The 13,905-nt window shown below is 44.9% G+C and overlaps 1 protein-coding gene across 3 annotated transcripts in view; it reads right to left on the reverse strand.

The window, feature by feature from the left end:
- Positions 1–12,728: 12,728 nt before the first annotated feature.
- Positions 12,729–13,905, reverse strand: part of PRKAG2 (protein kinase AMP-activated non-catalytic subunit gamma 2) — a 284,850-nt gene continuing 283,673 nt past the window's right edge. For all 3 annotated transcript variants that reach the window (XM_061198961.1, XM_061198960.1, XM_061198962.1), the window contains one exon: positions 12,729–13,300. In XM_061198961.1, coding sequence (XP_061054944.1) covers positions 13,269–13,300 — 32 coding nt within the window. In that variant the 3' untranslated portion in view covers positions 12,729–13,268. The remainder of the gene's footprint in view (positions 13,301–13,905) is intronic.

The following is a 13,905-nucleotide window of genomic DNA, read 5'->3' on the forward strand; positions in this document are numbered from 1 at the left end:
TATTTTGACCTGAGTTGAGATATTCAAAAAGAGGATAGAAAGGGATGGAGAGAATGACAACTTTCCTTTATTTCCCTCTTCCATCCCTGGGCTGTTGTCAATATATATCCATCTTGAGGGAGAGTTTCATGAGAGCAAAGCAAAGAGAGCATTGATAAGAAATAATATATGTAAAAAGCAGCTTTGAAAAAAACTTATCAGGACATAATTTTTTTTTTTTTAATAAATTTATTTATTTATTTATTTGACTGCGTTGGGTCTTCGTTGCTACTCACGGGCTTTCTCTTGTGTGGCGAGCAGTGGCTACTCTTCATTGTGGTGCGTGGGCTTCTCATTGCAGTGGCTTCTCTTGTTGTGGAGCATGGGCTGTAGGCGCGAGGTCTTCAGTAGTTGTGGCACGAGGGCTCAGTAGCTGTGGCTCGCGGGTTCTAGAGCACAGGCTCAGTAGTTGTGGTGCACGGGCTTAGTTACTCCGCAGCAGGTGGGATCTTCCTGGCCCAGGGCTTGAGCCCGTGTCCCCTGCACTGGCAGGCAGATTCTTAACCACTGCCCCATGAGGGAAGCCCCAGAGCATAATTCTTTTCAGCTGCTCTCAATACTCATCTCTTGGCTGTATCATTAACTAGAAAGAAAAGAACTTTAAATAGCCAAAGCAGTATGATAGTTAAGCTGATTCTGTTAATTACAGCTGAAAAAATTTCTTGAGCCACCAAAATTTTCCACATATATTGGATAAAATCCAAGGATAAAGCTTTGATATTTCTTTAATAGTTGGAGTGCATTGTTCAGAAATGGTACTTAAAACCCATTTCACCAAATCATCATGAATATTTATATGTATTTTAATCATTTTTATTTCATCTTTTAAATGTTTAAATTTTCTTACCTCCAAAGAGCCAAAAATAGAAGTTTATGCTAGCTGCTGGACTGACTAGTGTTAGCATTATGTGGTCATACTTTTCTCTTTCACTGGATACATAGGAACATTTTTATCATGATATCTCACAAAATAAACATTTCTTTTAAAATATTCTTATTTAATTATTTTCAACTAAATGAAAGATGAAAATGGATGGTCTAAAATAAGACTAAAGATTCTGGAAGGTTAAGTTGTTTTGTTTATGCCAGACTGGAGCAGCAGTGGAATATTTGAGGCTTTTTTTTTTTTTTTTTTTTGGCTGTGTTGGGTCTTCGTTGCTGCACGTGGGCTTTCTCTAGTTGTGGCAAGCGGGGGCTACTCTTCGTTGCGGTGCACGGGCCTCTCATTGCAGTGGCTTCTCATGTTGCGGAGCATGGGCTCTAGGTGCGCGGGCTTCAGTAGTTGTGGTGCATGGGCTCTAGAGCGCAGGCTCAGTAGTTGTGGCGCACGGGCTTAGTTGCTCCGCGGAATGTGGTATCTTCCCGGACCAGGGCTCGAACCCATGTCCCCTGCATTGGCAGGCGGATTCTTAACCAATGCGCCACCAGGGAAGCCCTTCTGAGGCTTTTTGACACTCCATTTCTTGTATTTGAGTGTTTGCTTTCTGGTTTTTTTGCTGAATTGCATGTCAGGAAACACACAATGTCTGACTGTCTTGTAATAGGAAGTACAAGTCCCGTCTATGAAATGTTTTTGCCAAAAAATGAAACCTGAGTCTGAAGAAGCCCCAGGTCTAACTACTGGGATAGAGGAACATGCTAAATGACACCCAGTGAAACATCAGCAATCCAGAATGTGCAGAGATCTATCGGATAAGCCTCTCGATTTCTTCAACAACTAAATGACCTGGAAAAAAGGGAGGTGGGTAGAGAATTCTTACAGCTTAAAAGAGCTGAGAGAGAAATCAGCCAACTCCAACGTGTGGCTCTTGTTTAGATCCTGATTTGAACACACCAAATGTGTGTTGCATTGGGGATGTTTGAAACTGAAGGGTATTACATGATATTAAGGGATTTTGTTAATTATGTTCAGTTGGGGTAACTGCATGATAGTTAAATGTCTTAAAAAGTTCCTATCTGAGACAGTGTTGAAATATGAACAAATTCCAAATAGAAGGAGAAAATGGAATAAGAAATGGAGTGGAATGAGAAAAAAATAATCAAAAGAATAGGAGGGAAAAAGAAACAAAATAAGGCCATGAAAATAGAAAACACAAAGTAAACCCAAATACAAATATATCAGTAATTATAACAAATGGACCTAAAATGTTCTAAAGACAAAAATTGACAGAATGTATTTTAAAAGAAATCTATCCATATGACGACTATAAGAGAAACATCTAAAACATACAAAAAATTGAAAGTAAACGTTGGAAAAGGATATACCAAATACTAACCAAAAGAAAGTTTGTGAAGCTACATTGATGAAAAAAAAAACCCAAAATAGGTTTTAAAGCAAAACCATTATTATGGATAGAGAGTCTCTAAATAATTATAAAAGGTTTAAATCACTAGGAACATATTACAATGCTAAACTTATGTAAGCAATAACATTCTATTCAGGTAAAATATATTAAGCAAAATGTGACAAAACTACAAGGAGAAAAAGAAATCATATAGGATATTTTAATACCTTTCAGTAATTGATAGGTGAAATAGTTTTTAAAAATCAGTGAGAAGAGGAAAGATTTGAGGAGCAGAATTAACAAACTTGTGTGATAACCACCTATCAGACATTGCTCTCAACAAATGAAAAGAAATACATTCAAGCCATTTATGAAACTGGCCATGTAGTCATGAAGCAAGTCTCAACAAATTTCCAAGAATTTCTCACATCGGCCACATTCTCTGACCACAGTGCAGTTAAGTCGGAAATCAATAACAAAACATAGAGAACCCCATACGTTTGGGAAATAGGAAATATACTTCTGTATAATTCATGGGTCAAAAAGAAACCATAAGGGAAATTAGAAAATATTTAAACTGAATGATAAGAAAAATGCTACAAATAAACACTACAAATCAAGGCTTATGGGATGCCATAAAAGGGAAATTTTAATCTTAAATGCTTACATTAGAACAACAACAGAAAAGCCTGAATATTAATGGTTTTAGTGATCTATTTAAGAACTTGGGATAAGAACACAAACTCAAGGAAAGCAGGAGGGAAAAATAAGGAGCTGAAATTAAAAATATACAAAACAAAAATTAAATATTACCAACAAAGGAAAATGTTGGTTTCGGGAAGAACTAATAAAATCGACAAGCATCTGGCTAGGCAGCAGGTCTAGAAAAGTCACTGGTCCAGGCTGAGCAGGAGGATGGCAAGGCCCAGGAGGGATGCCTCTCAGAACGAGGACAGATGGGTTAGCTCATGTTTTTGAACTCAGTGTGAGGGGACTAGCATTTCTTGCTGAGTGTTTGGAGCTGAATTAATGATAGGTGATGAAAAACTAAGCAGATGAAGAAGTGACAGCTGCGGTCAGCCAAGGCAGAGCATGAGGCCATCCAGGGCTGGGGTTTTTCAGGAGGAGAGGGGCAGGGGTTTGGTGCGGTCTGGACTGGAATCTAGGCTGGACGCGGAGGGCAGCGAGGCAGGAGGGGCAGACAGTGGGGGCTGTGGACTCACAGGGCCCCGAGCACGGGGCTGGGGGAGGAGGAGGGCTGCTCCCCAGGTCAGTGACCCCCACCTGAAAATGATTGTGGACCAGCAGAAGGGTCCGAGGCTGCCGGTGAGCTGCTGGGGGGGAGGCCATTTCCCATCATTTCACTTCCCTGCAAGGTGTGCTCCCCACTTGCTTACACCATCATTTCTGTTTCACAGCAGAGGTGGGGAGCATTCTTCAAGACAATTTGCAGATGACAGAGGAAAGTACCCACCGTTCTTCAAAAACTGTTCATATTCCTTAAAAACGCCTATTCCAAAAAAGAGCATTTGGATCAACTATAGCATAATAAATAGAACTTTCAGGTGCACAAGTATTACGAACAAATCTAAATTATTCGTCACTAAGTGTTGTGTTAAGTTGTCTGAAATCTATAATATGGCAACTTTTGAGTGCCAACTTTGAAATGCTAGTAGTCGTGAGTAGAGTGGCCAGTTTCTAATGAACGCATTTCAGGTGACTGCTGAGTGAATCTCTGTTACCATTTGAAAAATCTCAAGTGTCTGCTTTTTAATTCTCGGCTATATCCTATCACGTATTGTAATGTTAATACGTCTAGGTTAAGATAAAATTACTTTCAAAGGAAAGCAAACTGTTTACTTCTGTAAAAAATTTTTGCAAAGTTTTTTTTTGTTTTAAATAAATTTATTTATTTTTGGCTGTGTTGGGTCTTCGTTGCTGCACACGGGCTTTCTCTACTTGCGGCGAGCGGGGGCTACTCTTCGTTGTAGTGCGCGGTCTTCTCATTGTGGTGGCTTCTCGTTGCGGAGCACGGGCTCTAGGCGCGTGGGCTTCAGTAGTTGTGGCACGCGGGCTCACTAGTTGTGGCTCACGGGTTCTAGAGCGCAGGCTCAGTAGTTGTGGCGCACGGGCTTAGTTGCTCCGCGGCATGTGGGATCTTCCCGGACCAGGGCTTGAACCCGTGTCCCCTGCATTGGCAGGCGGATTCTCAACCACTGTGCCACCAGGGAAGCCCCTGTAAAGTTTTAAAAACAACTTTTTAGTATGGAACATTTCAAACACATACTCAGCATCTAGCTCTGTCACGCGAATCAGTCTGCCGTCAAATGGCTTGTCCTCTCGGTGTCTCTGTCTCTCTCTCTTCTCATAAGGTCACCAGCTATATTACAGGATTAGGGCCTGCCCTACTCCACTACAACCTCATCTAACTTGATGACATCTGCAAAGACCCTATTTCCAAATAAGGTCACATTCACAGGTCCTGGGGGTGAGGACTTCAGCAACTCCTTTGGGGGACACAGTTCAACCCACAGCAGCCGTTTAGATCTGGGGTTAAGAGCATGGGCTTTGGAGTTAGGACTGTTATCAAGTCCCAATGTCCTCAAATTTGAAGCGGTTTGAACTTGGCCCAGTGAACATTTCTGTGCTGATGAAGACCACCTTGTGATGGCGTGTGAGGATTGAGAAGATGACGCCTGCAGAGTGGCTCCAGGGGAAAGCACTTAGCGCCCTGCAGCAGCTCCTCCCCCTTCTGTTCTTTGCATTGTTATTTGTGTTGATTGTAATTATTAATACCATGTGGGCAGAACAGGCCTCATCAAGAGGGTGAGATTTCAGCAAGACTCTAAGGCAGTGAGGGAATTAGCGGAGATGAAATCTGGAGTGGGGATTCCAGGGAGAGAAAGCAGCTGGAGCAAAACCTGTAAGACGCCCGATGTTGCTCTCCTTCCTTAACCCGCCCCCGACCCCCCACGAGGGCAGGGATTTGTTGTGTTCACAGGTATGGCCCAGGCAGGTGCTCTGTGCACAGTAAGTTAGTATTGAAGCTCCGTTGATCAGGACTAAACAGCTCTCCTCTTTGACGTGTTTCTGAAAAGTAGCAGGGATGATGTGGGCCACGGGCCCAATTCCCCTCCTTCCAGACGGGCTTACTGGAAACCTGCAAACCAGGGACCACGCGGCTCTGCCCCTGCTTCCACTGGACACTTCTGATGAGGACTCATCCTGGGGTTTTTCCTCAGCGTGGTTTTGGTGTCTGGAAATTGTTTCAGCTGGCAAAAAAGACAAGGGGCAAAGAAAGATGGTGCATGGAATTCTCCAAACATCCCGGAGTGGCTCTCCCTGGATTTGAAGAGGGTTGGGAGCGAGCTCCTTGGATCCTCTGCCCCTTCTGTGAGGGTGTGAGGGGCTGGCCTTACACTCGTGTCCTTCTGGTCTGTTCCACTCGCAGCTCCTGAAGCCGGGCTCATTTTCCTCTCTGAGCAGGTGCTGGTGTCCTTTTCTCTGTTCTCACAGGGGGAGGGAGCTCCCTTCACTCTGGGTCCACTGTGTTCCCTGCTCTTGACCTCTGTGCCCTCCGGCATCCCCTCCCGTGGGGGCAGCTGTCTCCTCTGACTGAGGGCACCTGTCTGGGGGTCCTCCAGTAAGGGAGTGCCCCTTGTGTTAGAAAAGGCGGAACCCCCTTATCCTCAGGGACCTTCGTTCAGCATCTCCTTCCGGGATCCCTGTGTCGGTCCTTGAACGTAGAAGCTTAAGGCAGAGAAGAGGGCGCCTCTGAGTTTGCAGATGACGCTCCATCTTCTGTGGCATCTTTCTAACTTTATCAAGTAAGCCAGCAAGTTCGAGGGAAGAGCGCTCATGACCGGAGCGCATCACCGGATCCACGACCCTAGTAGATGTATCAGTACTGGCCCTTGCCGACCACTCATCAAGCATCGGGTGAACGTTCAGGAAGCACCTCCCAGGTGCCAGGGTAAGTGAACGGAGACGAGTAGGATCTTGCCACCTTCCTGGGGCCTCGGGTGACCACCGTGCCAACGCCGACAGCACCTGCCCCTCACACGTGCGTAGTCCTTGAGCGTTCCCGGAGCGCCCTTCCGCGCAAGTGCGTGTGTCGGCTATGTGTCCCGCTCAGTGACCCTGCAGCGGGGGCCCCAGGCTGGGAGAGGTGCGGGATTTTGCAGCGGCTCCCTGGGCGCGCCCTTCCGCCGCTTGTGGGTGCCAGGTGGTTTCAAGCCCGCTCTGGGCTCTCAGGGAAGGAGGCAGGACGGAGCAAGGACTCGTGGTGCGCGGGGCTCCGGGCGTCCGCGCTCACGTGAGGCTCGGAGGCCGGAGGCGTGTGTTCGCGGGTGGGGAGCGTCACGGGCGCCTTCGGAGGGAAGCAGGTTTGGATTCGAGCCTGGGAGCGGGCGCCGGCCTTCCGCAGGCGGGCGGGCTGGGAGGGGCCTCGTCCCCACGGAGGGGGTCGGGCCGCGGGCCGCTGGTGGCTTCTGAGCGGGGAGGTGAGGTGACCAGAGCTCTGGTGTAAAATTGCAGTGCGACGACTGGGACGAATGTTCGCTGCAAGCGGCCCCTTTTCGGGCTTACCGATCCGAACGCCTCCGAAAGCTCTGTCCGGAACGCTGCCGTTTTGTGACGTCTTTTCGAGGCAGGTTTCCAGCGTGTCTGCGCCGCGTGCGGGGACGGGGAGTCCCGCGGGGGGCGCGGGGACCGGGCGGGGACGGGTTGGGGGCGGGGGAGGCCCTGCCGCCCCGAGGCAGCCGAGCCCCGCGCTGGGGCGGCCGGGACGCCGGGGAGCTTGTTGGAAGGGCGGCGGAGGCCGAGGTCTCAGGTGTGCAGGGCCGGGAGGCGGGCCTCGGGTGCTGGGCCCTCGGGCCCCCGGAGCCGAGGCGCAGGAGGCGGCGGGAGGGGACAGGCCTCAGCTGGAGGGGAGCGGCTTTGCCCCTGGCGGGTGGGAAGCGTTTCTTCCTCAAAGGCGCCCCGGGACCGGTGGGTCCCTGGAATGAGCGAGGTGGCTCGGCCTGTGGCGGACGAGCACCGGTGACACCGGCAGCGCTGGCCCGCCTTCTCTGCTGTCCTGTGGCCGGGATGGGGGGGCCGAGATGCTGGAGTCCCGACCTTGGCGAGCAGGAACGGCCGTGACGCCAAGCCTCTGTCTTCGGTGCGCCAGCACGAGGCGTTTGCTCTGGTCGCCGACGAAATCCGGTGCCTGGGATGCAGGTTTTCCAGGGAGGGAGACACAGGGTTGAAGTCAGGACCGGTGTTTCCGCGAGTTTCCAGCTTCCGATCTGTGAGGTGCAGAGCTCGGCAGTGCTTCGGGCGCAGAGATGTCTGGAGAGAACTGGGCGCCTGATTTTCTTCCAGCCTCCCCGCAGGAAGGAACCTCAGTTTGCTTTGAGAGCTGAATAACTGTACTCTGCCCTCGCTGAGGTCGACATCTAAAGGTTAAGTTTTAATGCAGTGTGTTTGGAACAAGAAGTAAGATGGGGTGATCCACAATGAGACGGAAGTTCAGGGGTTTCTCGTGAAGGTGTTCTAAGCGTGCTTCATACACGGACTTACAATTATGCCAGCTTTGCAGGTAATTTTACATGAGAAACAATTTTAGAGTTTGTTCTCGATTTCTTTATGAAAATAAAATAGCTGAGTGAAATTGACTTTCCACGTATTTCCCTGTGGGTAGCAGTTTTCTCCATAGAGTGCTATTATGCAAAGCAAAAGCCCCTTTTTTGGTGAAAATGCTTTGGAAGGAGAGTGTGATGAGGGTCATATGGACCCATGGAATTGGCCTGTGGATTATTTCAATTGTCTCCTTTCCCAGAAAGGCTGCCCACTGAGTTTTTCTTCCAAAGACAGGTGGATTCATTTAGGAAGTAACAAATACAATCACAATACCAAGAAGATTCTAACTGCTTAGGGCAGAGTTTCTAACTTCACCACTACAGACATCTTGGGCTGGATACTCTTTGTCATGGGGGCTGTCCTGTGCAGTGTGTAGTGAGTTTTGTGGCACCTGTGGTCTCTACCCACCACATGCCAGTAGCACACAGCCCCTCTCTCCACCCCCAGTGGTGACAACCAAAAATGTCTCCACTTTGCCAAATGTCCTCTAGGGTCAGAACCTCCCCAGATTGAGAACCAGTGGTTTAAGAGGACTGTCTCTTCATGCAAAGACGTTTCTCTAAAAAAATGTTATAAGAAATGTTATCGGCTCAATACGTCTATAAGTTTTTCTGAGATTAGAATACAGAACAGATGCCCTCCATTTCTGGAACAGACGTGGTGTTTCTGATATGCTCTTCCTTTCAGATTCGTCACTTTTGTTCACAGCAATCTTTGGAGGTGCTGTCGGTGTGAGGGCCGGAGTCACAGTGGGCGCCTAAGTGAGCGCAGGGCCCGCTGGGTCTTAGCGAGCCTCAAGGTGATGAGGGCGCTACAGACACTTGAGGCTTGTCCTGCAGGGGTTTCCAAAGTGAGTTCTATCTCTCAAATTGTTTAGATGTTTCCCCTTAGAATCCTTCCTTCACTTGGCCTTCAAGTGCCACTTTTCCTTATTCCTAGAGGGGCACGGAGAAGCATGTTTACTGTAACCCAGTCTTGATCATTTGCTGGGAACAAATAACTCTTAGGTGGAAACAGAAGGATAATGGATCTTCGTTCGTTGTAGCCTGACCACTAGACTAGGTTGCTTCACTTAGGCCAACGTGTGTAACACTTACATCTGCTCCACGCCCTGATGTGCTTGACCTGCCCACACAACTCAAAACCGTTAAACAAACAAAAAAAAGGTATGCTTGGGGGAGGGTCAGAGGCTTGCAGGACATGTGTGCGCGTCGTGGGAAGAGACAGTGCTAACGTGGTTCTTTGTTAAGTGGCTCGCAGCTGTCTTCTGAAGCAGAAGACACACAGCACGTCTCCTTCACACCGTGCATAGTCTGTGCACGCTCCCGTATGCTACACAAGCAAGGGGCGGACTGAGAATAGATACGTTGAGTTTAAAAACTGTGTTATTTTAGCAGCTTTGAGATTGTTTCCTTTTCCCAAGTATTTTTTCTTTTTTAAATTGAGGTGTAGTTGATTTACAATGTTGTGTTAGTTTCAGGTGCACAGCAAAGTGATTCATATGTGTGTGTGTATATATTCTTTTTCCGGTTTTTTCCATTATAGAATATTACAAGATATTGAACATAGTTCTCTGTGCTATACAGTAGGTCCTTGTTTATCTATTTTATTTATTTTTGGCTGTGTTGGGTCTTCGTTGCTGCGTGCGGGCTTTCTCTAGTTGCGGCGAGCGGGGGCTACTCTTCATTGCGGTGCGCCGGCTTCTCATTGCCGCGGCCTCTCTTGTTGCGGAGCACGGGCTCTAGGCACGCGGGCTTCAGTAGTTGTGGCACGCAGGCTCAGTAGTTGTGGCTCACGGGCTGTAAAGCGTAGGCTCAGTAGTTGTGACACACAGGCTTAGTTGCTCTTGCCGGACCAGGGCTCGAATCCGTGTCCCCTGCGTTGGCAGGCGGATTCTTAACCACTGCGCCACCAGGGAAGCCCTATCTGTTTTATATATAGTAGTGTGTATCTGTTAACCCCAAACTCCTAATTTACCCCTGCCCCCCACTTTACCCTTTGTTAACCATAAGTTTGTTTTCTATGTGAATCTATTTCTGTTTTGTAAATAAGTTCATTTGTATCATTTTTTTAGATTCCACATATAAGTGATATCATATAATTTGTCTTTCTCTGACTTCACTTAGTATGATGATCTCTAGGTCCATCCATGTTGCTGCAAACGGCATTATTTCATTCTTTCTTATTGCTGAGTAATATTCCATTGTATATATGTACCACATCTTCTTTGTACAGTCATCTGTTGATGGACACTTAGTTTGCTTCCATATCTTGGCTATTATAAATAGTGCTGCTATGAACATTGGGGTGCATGTATCTTTTCGGATTAGTTTTTGTGTTTTTGGATATATGACCAGGAGTGGGATTGCATGATTATATGGCAACCCTGTTTTTATTTAAGGACCCTCCATACTGTTTTCCATAGTGGCTGCACCAATTTACATTCCCACCAACAGTGTAGGAGGGTTCCCTTTTCTCCACACCCTCTCCAGCATTTATTATTTGTAGACTTCTTGATGATGGCTATTCTGACTGGTGTGAGGTGATACCTCATTGTAGTTTTGATTTGCATTTCTCTAATCATTAGCGATGTTGAGCAGCTTTTCATGTATCTGTTGGCCATCTGTATGTCTTCTTTGGAGAAATGTCTGTTTAGGTCTTCTGCCCATTTTTTGATTGGGTTGTTTGTTTTTTTGATATTGAGCTGTATGAGCTGTTTGTATATTTTGGAAATTAAGCTCTTGTTGATCACATTGTTTGTAAATATTTTCTCCCATTTCATAGGTTGTCTTTTCATTTTTGTTGATGGTTTCCTTTGCTGTGCAAAAGCTTGTAAGTTTGATTAGGTCCCATTTATTTTTGCTTTTATTTCTTTTGCCTTGGAAGACTGACCTAAGAAAACATTGGTACAATTAATGTCAGAGAATGTTTTGCCTGTGTTCTCTTCTAGGAATTTTATGGTGTCATGTCTTATATTTAAGTCTTTAAGCCATTTTTGAGTTTATTTTTGAGTATGGTGTGAGGGAGTGTTCTGACTTCACTGATTTACATGCGGCCGTCCGGCTTTCCCAGCACCACTTGCTAAAGAGTCTGTCTTTTCTACGTTATGTGTTCTTGCCTTTGTTGAAGATTAATTGGCTGTAGGTGTGTGGGTTTAATTCTGGGCTCTCTATTCTGTTCCATTCATCCATATGTCTGTTTTTGTGCCAGTACAATGCTCTTTTGATTACTGTAGCTTTGTAGAATTGCCTGGAGTCTGGGAGGGTTATGCCTCCAGCTTTGTTCTTTTTCCTTAGTATTGTTTTGGCAATTCTGGGTCTTTTGTGGTTCCATATAAATTTTAGGATTATTCTAGTTCTGTAAAACTATGTCATGGTAATTTGATAGAGATCGCATTAAATCTGTAGATTGCTTTGGGTAGTAAGGCCATTTTAATAATATTCTTACAATCTAAGAGCATGGGATGTATTTCCATTTCTTTGAATAATCTTCAGTTTCCTTTATCAGTGTTTTATAGTTCTCAGCATATGTCTTTCACTTCTTTGGTCAGGTTTATTCCTAGGTATTTGGTTTTTTTTTTTTTTGGACACAGTTTTAAAAGGGGTTTTTAAAAACTTTCTCTTTCTGATATTTCATTGTTCTCCAAGTATTACCATTAGCCTAAGTCACAACCACTACTATTTCTATGGGGAAAACAGAGACAAAAATCTCCTTCTCATATTTGGCCTACTAGGAGATGAAAAAATTGACACCTAGCACAAGAAAATCTGCATGGCAATTTTTAATTAAATATGTTCTATTTAATAATGGAGAGAGAAAGTTTATGAATCAAATCATTAAGGTTTTTTTCTGTTGATGTAAAAAAGAATATGAGAATTCATGTTCTCCTTTATTTGGGGAGAAATATCTAAGTGGGAAACTGCATGTAGAATTTTAATTAATATGTGCTGACAGGGAGATCAGCTTGGTGCTTTGTGACCACCTAGAGGGGTGGGATAGGGAGGGTGGGAGGGAGACGCAAGAGGGAGGAGAAATGGGGATATATGTATTTGTATAGCTGATTCACTTTGTTATAAAGCAGAAACTAACACACCACTGTAAAGCAATTATACTCCAATAAAGACGTTAAAAAAAGAAACGTGCTGAAATACAAAGTATTTTAAAGAACTTCTGTAACAAGATGGCAGATAGTAAGATTTATTTTAATTTTTCAATCTGCAAAAAAAACCCCCCAAAACAAAAAACCAAACTATACTCATATATATATATATATACACACACACACGCGCACACACACACACACACACACATATATATATATATATATAGTGTCAACATTTTCAGAGCACTTACATTAGGAAACATTGTGTTTCTCCTCAACCATATGACAATACTGTATATGCCACAGTAAAATTTACAAAACAATCGCATCAGCAATCACACAAACGTCATGATTTTCATGTCAAAACACAAGAAAAAATAGACATCTTCCCGGCACTTTGTTTGCAGCCCCACAGAGAGGTTCCCACAAATGCTGTTAGAAACTTCAGCTTTTAAAACCTAACAGTGGCTATTTGAGAAGTCATATCCTTTCCAGATCAAACTTAATGAGAATTTTGCCCTTTTAAAATAGCAACCAATGGTTTATTAACGGGTACGGTGAAGTTTACCCACCAAAAGATGTGTAAAAAATTGCATGAAAGTAAAAATAAATAAAGCTGTTGTAAATCAGCCTTGTTTACACTATAGTTCAGAACAGAACACTAACACATAAAACCATCATTAAAGTTTTATAAAGTAATTATTTATATTCAAATTACAGCTATTCAACAAATCTAATGAAAACAAACTGATTTGGTAAAGGTTCAGACGTTCACACTCCAGCAGTGTCAGTTCACAAGGACGCACTCCAGCTGCGATGGGCAGTAGTGATGACATATCGCTGTTCTGACATAAGGCACTAGATCTCAATATGCCACACACTCGCCTTATGTCATATTACCTGTTAGATACCAGTGAATTCTTTAAAATGAAAAATAATAGAAATTCAGGACACAGTGCACTTTAATGACATACAGCATTTGAAATCTTTCAGACGACGGTCTGAAAACAGTCTTTTAATGCAAGCTCGCATCTTCAAACACAAAATCTTTCTTTTTTATGCTTAGTTTCAACATCACTGGAAAAAACACCCATCACTAAACCCTGATACACATTCTCAGCCATTGGACTCTGTTCTATCGCGGTCAGTGTTCATGAGGCAAAGCGTGACCCAGCATCTTTGTTCAAGTTCTCCTGCGAGGGCTCCTGCACTCACGGTCGTCATTCGGTTTCTGTCTCCTTCTGCTTGGCACCTATCAGGAGATGGGAAACGAAAATTTCAAAGCAATATAAAAATACGTTGCAGCTGGGCATGTCCTGTATGAGCGCAGTGGTGGTTCTCTGCCTGGTGGCGCCTCCCGCACCTGCAGAGCCTTAGGAGACGTGGGGAATGAGCAGGGGAGCGCCAAGCTCCCCACCCCCACCTACCATCACTGCAGCACGCTTTTAATCCATTTTGCATATCGTAATTCTAGCACTCTTTTTTTTTTTTTCTTCTGGCCATGCCACGAGGCTTGAGGGATCTTAGTTCCCCGACTAGAGATTGAACTTGGGCCACGGCAGTGAAAGCGCGAAGTCCTAAACCACTGGACCATCAGGGAATTCCCTGCATATCATAATTCTAAATATGCAAGGTTTAATTTGGAAAAGAAGAGGGTTCTGCTGCTAAAAGTTTTTAAAAGAAATATGTATTTAAGTTTTAGCGAAGGTGCAAAGTATTTCTGTTGTGCATACTTATAAAAATGTAAAAGCATTAAACATGCTTACAGTAACGGCACATAAAACCTACTCTCACCTTGCCAGGATATTTTGAAATGGGTTGGGAGGGGGGAGCTGCCATTTTTTTCATTACAACAGA

This window comes from Eubalaena glacialis, chromosome 8, assembly GCF_028564815.1.
Source record: "Eubalaena glacialis isolate mEubGla1 chromosome 8, mEubGla1.1.hap2.+ XY, whole genome shotgun sequence".
Classification (NCBI taxonomy): Eukaryota; Metazoa; Chordata; class Mammalia; order Artiodactyla; family Balaenidae; genus Eubalaena; species Eubalaena glacialis.